At 35.9% G+C, this 11,773-nt stretch overlaps 1 protein-coding gene across 1 annotated transcript; it reads right to left on the reverse strand.

Moving 5' to 3' along the window:
• Positions 1–220: 220 nt before the first annotated feature.
• Positions 221–11,469, reverse strand: LOC134572183 (uncharacterized). The gene is made up of 4 exons (XM_063430992.1): positions 11,331–11,469; positions 2,923–3,960; positions 2,742–2,845; positions 221–1,889 (listed from the first exon to the last, which is right to left on the reverse strand). The coding sequence occupies exons 1-4, from the start codon at positions 11,389–11,391 to the stop codon at positions 1,818–1,820; spliced, it is 1,275 nt and encodes a 424-aa protein (XP_063287062.1). The 5' UTR covers positions 11,392–11,469; the 3' UTR covers positions 221–1,817.
• Between the last annotated feature and the right edge of the window lie 304 nt (positions 11,470–11,773).

Here is an 11,773-nt window from a genome sequence, read left to right on the forward strand (position 1 = left end):
TATCTATCTATCTATGTACAATCTATCTATCTATCTATCTATCTATGGATAATCTATCTATCTATCCATCTATCTATCTATCTATCTGTCTATCTATCCATCTATGTATAATCTATCTATTTCTATCTATCTATCTATGTACAATCTATCTATCTATCTATCTATCTATGGGTAATCTATCTATCTATCCATCTATGTATAATCAACCTATCTATCTGTCTGTCTGTCCAGCCCTCTGAACATCAGCGTGTCTGTAAATGTGATACATATTATAAGGTTTTCTATTTGGGATAATTTGTATACAAACTCTCAGCTAAAGTGACAAAATGCTAGTGTGTGCACAGTGTGCCTTGTATAGAATATTTAAAATATTTAAATTACTCCTGTGTGTAAGAATCTTTATTGATTAGAAAAAATTGTTGAAATGATTTTGCCTGAGCAATTTATTGGAGGACAATATATTAATAGTTTGAATTTTCTAATTATTTCACTAATCACTTCACTAAGCCCACCCTTTCTTGACTGTGAATTTCATACATTTATTGCAAAAACCTGTTTCATTATCCAGCTCAGCCCTACAGCAACCAATGGCAAGCAACCAGTGGATCTCCAGAGTTTATGTCAGTCTCCTAAATGCCATGCTGGAACCCTACTGCCTGACTTTGTATACATAGACAGTGCTTAATGAAAGTATATGAGTGTTTCTAATCCCATTCCACCTGTGGGCTATGATATGAGGACATTTCCTTCTGATATATTGCTGTGAGCTCCCCAATCCTTCCTAAATACACAAGGTGTGTGTGTGGACACGGAGGGGAGGAGGGACATTTAACAGCAGCAGCCTTAATGTAGATCAGTTACATTTTCACAATAAAACTTAAATACATCACTGGGCACAGCGTGTAAAATTAACACATGAAGTCACTTTGTTTCATGATTCTGTATGAAGATTTATTCACTAAAATGAGAAATCAATGTGGATTTCACATTTGAAGCCACAATATTTGAACTTAAATGGACACTATAGTCACGAACACAACTTTAGTTAAGCAGTTTTGGTTTATAGCTCATGCCCCAGCAGTCTCACTGCCCAATTCACTGCCATTTAGGAGGTAAATCACATTGTTTATGCAACCCGAGTGACACCTCCCTGCATGTGACTTACGGAGCCTTCCTAGACACTTCCTGCAAAGGGTCATCTAATGTTTATACTTCCTTTAGTGTAAATTCTGTTTAATTTAGAATGTCTTATCTCCTGCTCTGTTAATTGCTTGCTAGACCTGCAGGAGTCTCCTGAATGCAATTAAAGCTCAATTTACAGAGCAAGAGATAAAATAATTTAAAGTAAATTATACCTGATTGAAAGTGAAACCATTTCTTTTCCATGCAGTCTGTGTGAGTCACAGCCAGGGGAGGTGTGGCTAGGGCTACATAAACAGAACCAAAAGTCATTAAACTCCTAAATGGCAGAGAATTGAGCAGTGAAAGTGCAGGTTCATGATCGACACACTTTAACTGCTTCAGTAAGCTAAAGTTGTTTCGGAGACTATAGTGTCCCTTTAAAACATAGTTGACTTTGAGAATGTTTCCAATCGACTAGTCTGGCCTAAAATCCACTTTAGATTCACTTTTGAATCCCAGACAATTTACACATGATTAGGTAGCTCTACTAACGTGCTTATTAAAGAGAGTGGCGGTGAGTTTTGTTTTTGTAGCCAGAAAGATTCATAGAGGGTGTCACCCATTAAACCATGTTGGGGAAAGTAGCATTTATCGGTTATGTAGTAACATGTTTCTGGAGAAGCCACGGAATCTGCTCACGCTGTTTCTTGGTTGACGTGGTAAGTGGTGGAACGGCTTGGTTTCTTTGTTTTTGCCATATGTGCAATCTAATGAAATAAATTAAAATTGAATTAGTTAGAAATCAGGAGCATCTTTAACATTAATCCCAAATGATACTTAGGAGATATTTTCTTGGTGTGTCCTCTATAGCCCTTTAATGTACACTGTATTGCTAGCTTGAAGGCACATTAAGAGTCAAAACACTGGATTTTCTTAACTTTTTGAAACACAGATGTCATTAGCTGATTGAACATCACAGATTTGTTTCCTTGACATAGGAAGGATGCTAAAAAGCTGTAGTGTCTTCCTTGGACATCAGCAAAAAAGTGCAAAATAATGGATTAAGAAATAAAAAAACTGTTTACTTAATAAGACATAATAAGACATACAAATGGAAAAGAGTAATAAAAAATCTTAGCAAAAAAAATAAATTGATTTGGCAATTCAGTTCAAATGACTATCCTTCATGAAATCATTTCAGAAAAAAACCCAATTCAGACAAATCAAAATGATGATCGGCCAATCATTGTTTACTATAATTAACATGAATTCTTATAATTGTTATATATAGAATTTGCAGTACATGGCACATTTTATATCCATTTGATTCACAGAAGTTAGAAAAAGTAGCAATAAAAGGAAAAACAGGTGGAACAGTAAATACATCTATATTTATTATATATCTAATACATAATATCTAAATCTCTCTCTCATGAAACAAATTAATTCCCATTGAGTTTTTTGTTTGTTTTGTCAGACGGTGATTTAGAGTTAAGGAATGTGTGTGTCTCTGTGTGTGTGTATGTGTCTGCCTGTGTATGTGTCTGTATGTGTGTGTGTGTATGTCTATGTTTGTGTATGTGCCTATGTGTCAGTCTGTGAATGTGTAAAATACTCACAGCAACGACGAGGGTCACCAGGAGGAGGGCTCCTATGAAAGCTGCTAATGCAATGAGGACAATGGCCCACACTGGAAAGGCAGTGGTTGCTCCCACTGTTGGGGCTAAAAAACAAGAACATTAAGGATATTGTTTATGTGTCTGTTCATCTGTCTGTCTGTCTTTGTCACTTTTTACTTACACAATGTATTCCCGTTATTAACTGTGGTTTGAGACGCGCTCTTACTGGTGGTAGTAGATGGAGTTGTTGTTGCCGTTTGGCTGCCGGTTGTGGCACTGGTAGGAGTAAATCCATTGTTGGTTGTTGAATTGCCACTGATGTTAGTGGTAGATGGGGTGCCTGTGCTACTAACAGTAGTGGTAACTGTATTACTTGCTGTCTGACCACTGGTTAAGAGATCAGGAGAAGCTGTGTTAGTGGTTACAGCATTAATGCTAGCCTTACTAGATGTTGCTGATTGGCTAGGGATCCTGGTACCAGAAGATGTGGTTGTGTTGAGTTGTGATGGTTGACTGCTTATCTGAGAACTGTTGGTGCTCACCGATGGTTTATTGGTTATGGTTGATCCATTATTGGCAGTACTAGAAACTGGGCTACTGTTAATCTCAGATAGGCTATTGGTAGCATTGTTTAATGTGTTACTTGTTAATGCTGGCAATGTACTATTGTTTTGAGGTAGAATAGTCACTGGGCTGGTGGTTGATTGAGAGGGGCCATTATTGTTTTTACTGGAAATAGTTTCTGGATTACTGGTTGATGCTGGGATGCTGGTACCACCAGGAACTGAAGTGATCATTGGAGAACTAGTTGATCCTAGTACGTTGCTGCTACCAGAGGTGACAGTGATTCCCTGAAAACTGGTTGATGCTGGGGGGCTACTGGCAGTGCCGATGGTTCCTGAAGAACTGTTTAGGAGGCTATTGCTCCCAGTACTAGACTTTGTTCCAGTGCTAATGGCTGATATTGGTTGAGAGGTATTAATCACTGTATTACTGGTCGATGTTGGAACACTATTGGTCAATGCAGTGGTGAATGTTCCTGTGCTACTGGTAGTGATTGGCACAGTACTGGCATTGGTGATGGCCAGAGTAGTGGCTGGCGCTTTTGTGGTAGTTGAAGCATTGAGTGCTTGGCTAAGTTTGAGAAGAGCGGCTAGGAGTTGATCAAGAGTGCTGATTAACGAAGAGGTGCTGGAAGTCTGGCATTTGGCAGGAGAAACTAGAAAAAAAACATGTATGCGTTAATTACTGGATTCTCTTCTGTATGTATCTTAGAGAAGCTAACATGCTTTCTATAAAGACAACTTTAATGGGGAAACACAATCTAAATGTATCATAATGTCTCTAAAATTGTGTAGCAGGGGTGTGGAACACTGGCCTTCAAATATTTCAGTACTACAGCTCCCAGAATTCACTTTCAGGATATGGCTGTAGAGAACAACTTCATGGAGGTGTCATTGGTAATATTTAACAACTCTGTATTTTTTAACTAACTAAAAGTTCAAGTAAGTATATGAAGATGGTGGAACTGAACTATTTGTATCAATACTTTGCAGGGAAACATGAAGCAACAATAACAGGTGCACCTAATTTAGGTTTTATATTATCAAGGAAATCACAATATATCTGTTGATTCATATCCCAGTAGCTGATAAAAAAAAAAAAAAGCACAAACAAGATTTTTAACTAGGTTTTAATCAGCATATATTTAATGTAATTTTGGCAAATCTAGATACTTATTCCCCAGTCACCGGGTTGTCTAAATGAGCTGGTCCTGATCTTTTGATATGTCATATTTAATTATTTATTGATATATTATCGTCATTAGAGGTCACTAAATGGTTCAACGTCCTGTCCTCATTGAAACTTGACAGCTTGCTACAAATAAGATATATCTCCAATTCAAACACCATAACCACTGGAGCTCTGAGCAGTGGATACGGTGCAAACAAATCTGTGGATGCAGTCTCACAGTTTCTTGTTACAGTGATGTGAAATTACTAAGACAAGCCATGAGTGATAGCTAGCAGTGGAATTATCAATCTATCCATATAACTGACTGCTTTCAAAAGCAAGTTGGTGGTTTGGAGCCGCTGGTCCCTATTCCCAGCAGAGCGAGATATAAAAACACTATATCTCTATATACTGTATATGTATCTCTAGAGCCTGGCAAAATATAAATACGGTAGAGAAAAATGTAAATATATATATTTTTGATGGCCTTCTAAACTTGTCCAGTTTCTTTTTCAGTAATATAAAAAGATCGTGTTTCAAAACAATTCATATGCAAAGAGAGATACTGTATAGTTATCAAATAAACCAGAAAAGAAAAACCACAAGCCACGATAAATAAGCCTGGATTAATTTATGTTCCAGGAGGCATTGCCAAGATAATCAAATACTAAACAAAGGCCCATTTCTTCCAAACCAAGTCTAGTAATATCAACCGATGAAAATGCTTCTGCAAATAGAAAGCTACACATATATTTATTAATTAAATGACAAAAGAGTGAGTTGATTAGTCAATAGCCAACCTACGTTTTCCAAATCAGATATTTTACCTTACATTTTATCAATTGGTTTTCAATTTACTACATTTTGTGTTTAGGAAATTAACTACTTAAAACAGATTAAAAAGCTAGTAGAATCTGTACAAACACTGTGACCAGCAGAGATCTATTGGATGGAATCGAGGCTATGCTTTGGTAACAGATTTATACAGTTAAATATGTACAATAAATAGACTGACAATAGATGCATTTATTAAAACACAATTAGATATTTTAATACTTTTTTTGTCTTTTCTTTTTTTGCATCTAATGTTGGTTTTGTTGCCCAAAAAGTAGATCTTCAGATGTTTTTAAAACTGCAGCTCCCAGGATGCTTTACAATTTTAAAGGTTGACAAAATAACTTGGGGATTTCAATTTCATCGTTTGGACACCATCTTGCACTTAAACAGAGTATGCCCCGTTTCGTCATAGTTAAATATGCACTTGTTTTACATTGTTTGCCTTGTCATAATGTATGCTCATTTATATAAAGAATAAAATACATCTCTGTCATTAGCTGTGATTAATGCTTCATTTTTATTACAAAATGCACAATTTTTATACAGAAATATTTAAGTACCGTATATACTCGAGTATAAGCCAACCCGAATATAAGCCGAGGCCCCTAATTTTACCCCAAAAAACTGGGAAAACTTATTGACTCGAGTATAAGACTAGGTTGGGAAATGCAGCAGCTACTGGTACATTTCTAAATAAAATTAGATCCTAAAATAATTATATTAATTGAATATTTATTTACAGTGTGTATATATAATGAATGCAGTGTGTGGATATGAGTGTAGTGTGTGTGTATGAGTGCAGTGTGTGTATGAGTGCAGTGTGTGTATGAATGCAGTGTGTGTGTATGAGTGCAGTGTGTGTATGTTGCAGAGCCTTGGTGGGAGGTGGGCATTTTTATTATTATTATTTTATTATTATTTTAATATTTTTTTATTATTATTTTAATAATTATTTTTTTATTATTATTTTAATAATTTGTTTTTGTTAACCCCTTCAGGACGGAGTCAATAGTACACGTTCTGATCAAAACAAAACATAAACAAAAACTGGAATTTGTGCTATATGTCTGTTCAACCGTAATTCACCTCTTTCATATTACAGGGAGTGCAGAATTATTAGGCAAGTTGTATTTTTGAGGATTAATTTTATTATTGAACAACAACCATGTTCTCAATGAACCCAAAAAACTCATTAATATCAAAGCTGAATATTTTTGGAAGTAGTTTTTAGTTTGTTTTTAGTTTTAGCTATTTTAGGGGGATATCTGTGTGTGCAGGTGACTATTACTGTGCATAATTATTAGGCAACTTAACAAAAAACAAATATATACCCATTTCAATTATGTATTTTTACCAGTGAAACCAATATAACATCTCAACATTCACAAATATACATTTCTGACATTCAAAAACAAAACAAAAACAAATCAGTGACCAATATAGCCACCTTTCTTTGCAAGGACACTCAAAAGCCTGCCATCCATGGATTCTGTCAGTGTTTTGATCTGTTCACCATCAACATTGCGTCCAGAAGCAACCACAGCCTCCCAGACACTGTTCAGAGAGGTGTACTGTTTTCCCTCCTTGTAAATCTCACATTTGATGATGGACCACAGGTTCTCAATGGGGTTCAGATCAGGTGAACAAGGAGGCCATGTCATTAGATTTTCTTCTTTTATACCCTTTCTTGCCAGCCACGCTGTGGAGTACTTGGACGCGTGTGATGGAGCATTGTCCTGCATGAAAATCATGTTTTTCTTGAAGGATGCAGACTTCTTCCTGTACCACTGCTTGAAGAAGGTGTCTTCCAGAAACTGGTAGGACTGGGAGTTGAGCTTGACTCCATCCTCAACCCGAAAAGGCCCTACAAGCTCATCTTTGATGATACCAGCCCAAACCAGTACTCCACCTCCACCTTGCTGGCGTCTGAGTTGGACTGGAGCTCTCTGCCCTTTACCAATCCAGCCACGGGCCCATCCATCTGGCCCATCAAGACTCACTCTCATTTCATCAGTCCATAAAACCTTAGAAAAATCAGTCTTGAGATATTTCTTGGCCCAGTCTTGACGTTTCAGCTTGTGTGTCTTGTTCAGTGGTGGTCGTCTTTCAGCCTTTCTTACCTTGGCCATGTCTCTGAGTATTGCACACCTTGTGCTTTTGGGCACTCCAGTGATGTTGCAGCTCTGAAATATGGCCAAACTGGTGGCAAGTGCCATCTTGGCAGCTGCACGCTTGACTTTTCTCAGTTCATGGGCAGTTATTTTGTGCCTTGGTTTTTCCACACGCTTCTTGCGACCCTGTTGACTATTTTGAATGAAACGCTTGATTGTTCGATGATCACGCTTCAGAAGCTTTGCAATTTTAAGAGTGCTGCATCCCTCTGCAAGATATCTCACTATTTTTGACTTTTCTGAGCCTGTCAAGTCCTTCTTTTGACCCATTTTGCCAAAGGAAAGGAAGTTGCCTAATAATTATGCACACCTGATATAGTGTGTTGATGTCATTAGACCACACCCCTTCTCATTACAGAGATGCACATCACCTAATATGCTTAATTGGTAGTAGGCTTTCGAGCCTATACAGCTTGGAGTAAGACAACATGCATAAAGAGGATGATGTGGTCAAAATACTCATTTGCCTAATAATTCTGCACTCCCTGTAAATGTACTCACACTTATTATATATAATTTCGTTCAGGAGAAACAGGGCTTTCATTTCATATCAAATATTTATATATGAAACATAAATTATTATGAATAAAATTAAAAAAATATTTTTAAGAATTTTTAAAATTTGTAGTTCCGCCTCCCATTTTAGCTGTAAATGTCATAATACTGTTAGCTTTTACTGCAGAAAAATGCACATATTTGGATTCATCAAAGTCTCACGAGTACAACAGTAGCCCCCATTAACAGGTTTTATGGTGTTTTGGAAAGTTACAGGGTCAAATATAGAACATTCCATTTTCAAATGGAAATTTGCCAGATTGGTAATGTTACCTTTGAGACGGTGTGGAAGCCCAGGAATGAGAATTACCCCCATAATGGCATACCATTTGAAAAAGTAGACAACCCAAGGTATTGAACGTGGGGTATGTTTAGTCTTTTTTAGTAGCCACTTAGTCACAAACACTGGCCAAAGTTAGCGTTCATATTTGTTTTTGTGTGAAAAAAAGCAAAAAACTAATATTTGGCCAGTGTTTGTGACTAAGTGGCTACTAAAAATGACTAGACATACCCCATTTGCAATACCTTGGGTTGTCTACTTTTGCAAATGGTATGCCATCATGGGGGTAATTCTTATTCCTGGGCTCCCATACGGTCTCAAAGGCAACATAACTAATCTGGCAAATTTCAATGTAAAAAAAATGAAATGCAAGCCTTATATGTGACTCTCTAACTTTCCAAAACACCATAAAACCTGTACATGGGGGGTACTGTTATTCTCGAGAGACTTCACTAAACACAAATATTAGTGTTTTAAAACAGTAAAACATATTACAACAATAATATAGTCCATAAAAGTGCCGTTTGTTTGTAAAAAATGCAAAAAACTTCACTTTTACTTAAAATATCATCGTTGTAATACAATTTACCAGTTTTAAACACTAATATTTGAGTTCAGCGAAGTCTCCCGAGTAAGTACCCCCTATGTCCAGGTTTTATGGTGTCTTGGAGAGTTACAGGGTCAAATATAGTGCTTGCAAATTAAATTCTCTGCACTTTCTCCCTGTGTTGTCAGGCATGTCAATCAAATTTTAATTATTCAAATGACATAATTATGTTAAAAGATTACTTAAATATACACGTAGAATTTTAATATATATGCATTTATAGGTATTTAAATTCTACGTGTATACTAATGTAATCTTTTATGTAATTATATGTATTTATCTCTATATATATATTTGCGGTTATTTGTATTTTATATATAGATAGATATATATAAAATGTCATTCTAAGTGTATTTTGTTACCAATATATATATATCAATAACAAAATACAGTTAGAATGAAATTACATATTAATATATAATTTATTTAAAATTTTGTTTCAATATTTTATTTATTTATTTTATTATTTTATTTATTTATTATTGTATTTATACGTATATATATATATAATATATGTCTATACATCTATTATATATAATATATATACATATTATATATATGTAACGTCATTCTAAGTGTATTTTAATACTAATATATATGCTAATATTAATATTAAAATACATTAGTATGACGTTATAAATATATAATATGTATATATATTATATATATAATATATATACATAAATTATATATATAAAAATACTTTTAATTTATTTTACACATGTTTAATGATTTTTTTTTACAGATCCCACCAGCAGGGGGACTGTCTGATATTTCAGACAGTCCCCCTGCTGGCAGATCCACAGCCAGCTATAGGCGGTTATGTGATCGCTCTTTGAGAGCGATCACATGGCCCCCGGGGGCCTAATTTGCCGGGGAGGGCTGCCTGGGCTGTCAGGCAGCCCTCCAGAAGAGGATCGCGGTGGAGGTAAGTAGTTGCGATCTCCTGGGGGCTTAAGCCGTTACGGCGTTCTATGCTACCGCAACGGCTTTAAAGCCCTTTAAAGCCGCAACGGCATAGAATGCCGTAACGGCGTTAAGGGGTTAAATAATTTTTTTTTTTTTTTTTTTTTTTATTATTATTTATATTTTTATTATTTTTTTTCGTCCCCCCTCCCTGCTTGATACATGGCAGGGAGGGGGGCTCTCACTCCCTGGTGGTCCAGTGGCATTGGCAGTTCAGTGGAGGGGGCTGGCAGAGCATTTACTTACCTCTCCTGCAGCTCCTGTCAGCTCCCTTCTCCTCCTCGCCGGTCCGGTCAGCTCCCCTGTCAGCTCCCAGTGTAAGTCTCGCTAGAGCCGCACTATGACCCCGCGGCTCTCGCGAGACTTACACTGGGAGCTGACAGAGGTGCTGAACGGACCGGTGCGGAGGAGAAGGGAGCTGACAGGAGCTGCAGGAGAGGTAAGTAAACGCACACAGCCCCCTGTCTGTATTATGGCATTGTAAATTGCCATAATATAGACTATTGGCTCGAGTATAAGTCGAGTTGGGGTTTTTCAGCACAAAAAATGTGATAAAAAACTCGGCTTATACTCGAGTATATACGGTAATGTAAACCAGTACGATCCGTTCTAGCCTAAATTTTCAACTCCCTTGTTATTTGTTCTGTATTTTCTGTTTAGTGAATAAACATCATTGTGCTTTTTATTATTATTATTTATTATTTATTATTACGGTATTAGCTACGTTTCTATATATTTGGGTGTTGATGCTACGTGATCCGTAGTTTAAATATTTAAATTATTTTGAAATGTATTGAAGCAAATGTCCATTTTAATCAATAGCTTAACTGGGAAAAAAAAATAATCTGTCATTTTTGTTACAAAAAACTATATATAATTCAATTTTACCTATGATACATTTTTTCAAAAATATATTTTTTGCTGCCTATTATAAAGGTTGATTTTTTAAAAGCCAATGCCAAAACTTAATTAAAAAGGTCCTTGTTTTTTAAAGAAGAGGTCTTGCACTGAAACTGAAAGGAAATAGATTTTACATACAGCAGAGGAAACAGTTCTTAACTGTTATAACCATAAAGATATGGAATTCATTTAATGGATACATTTTGCTGCCACCTTTAAAATTGACTTCATGCTGTTCCAACAAAGCAGAATATTCATGCTAATAATAGGTTTATTAGACCTTTTAGACATAGTTTTTTGAAATATGGAAAATTAGAATGCTATTTTGGAGAGAAGAATGTGTTTTCTCTCTGTTGAGGAGTTTTCAGGGGGCATCAACAGCAACAATATGTGTGCTTAAATATCATGGACCTTTTTCTCAAAATAGATTACTATGTTCTAGGGTTAGTAGATGTTTGGAAAATATTATCCTCTAAACTACACAAGAATGTCTGTATTCATGAATTCAGTTTTTCTTTATGCCTCAAAATCATGCTTACCAGCTATAAGAAGAATGATGACCCCAAGATGAAACATTTTACTGGCCCCCGAAATCTTCATATTGAAGGCCCCTTTTGTTGCCTGGCTTACGGGAATCCAATGTACAAGGGGTAAGGTTGTACAGAGTCACGTCCAGACCTTTCTGTGTATATCTAGATATTTAGAATAATATTTATATATGTATATATCATGAGTAGGTTGTAAGAGGGGGTGTGGTATATTTTACATATAACAGAAAAAAAACATAGTATTTTTAACTCAATATATGTTCCCAGAGGATAGACAGGATTTTCTAAGGGTGTAACCGGCAAAGAAACACTAAATATAGAGGCCTTAAGTGCTTTGTTGGAGAAAGGTGTGTTATCAGAAAGTCTCATTATTTGCTATAGCTAATAATATAAATGTGCATTTCTGAATGAATATATATATATTCTTTAAAAAA

Source organism: Pelobates fuscus, chromosome 9 (genome assembly GCF_036172605.1).
Source record: "Pelobates fuscus isolate aPelFus1 chromosome 9, aPelFus1.pri, whole genome shotgun sequence".
NCBI classification, from domain to species: domain Eukaryota; kingdom Metazoa; phylum Chordata; class Amphibia; order Anura; family Pelobatidae; genus Pelobates; species Pelobates fuscus.

Coding starts and splice junctions, on each gene's coding strand:
- LOC134572183 (XM_063430992.1), bottom strand. CDS start 11,391: ATGAAGATTTCGGGGGCCAGTAAAATGTTTCATCTTGGGGTCATCATT. Junction 3,961..11,330: donor CATCATTCTTCTTATAGCTG/GTAAGCATGATT, acceptor TTTTTTTTCTAG/TTTCTCCTGCCAAATGCCAG. Junction 1,890..2,741: donor TGGTGACCCTCGTCGTTGCT/GTGAGTATTTTA, acceptor TTATTTCATTAG/ATTGCACATATGGCAAAAAC.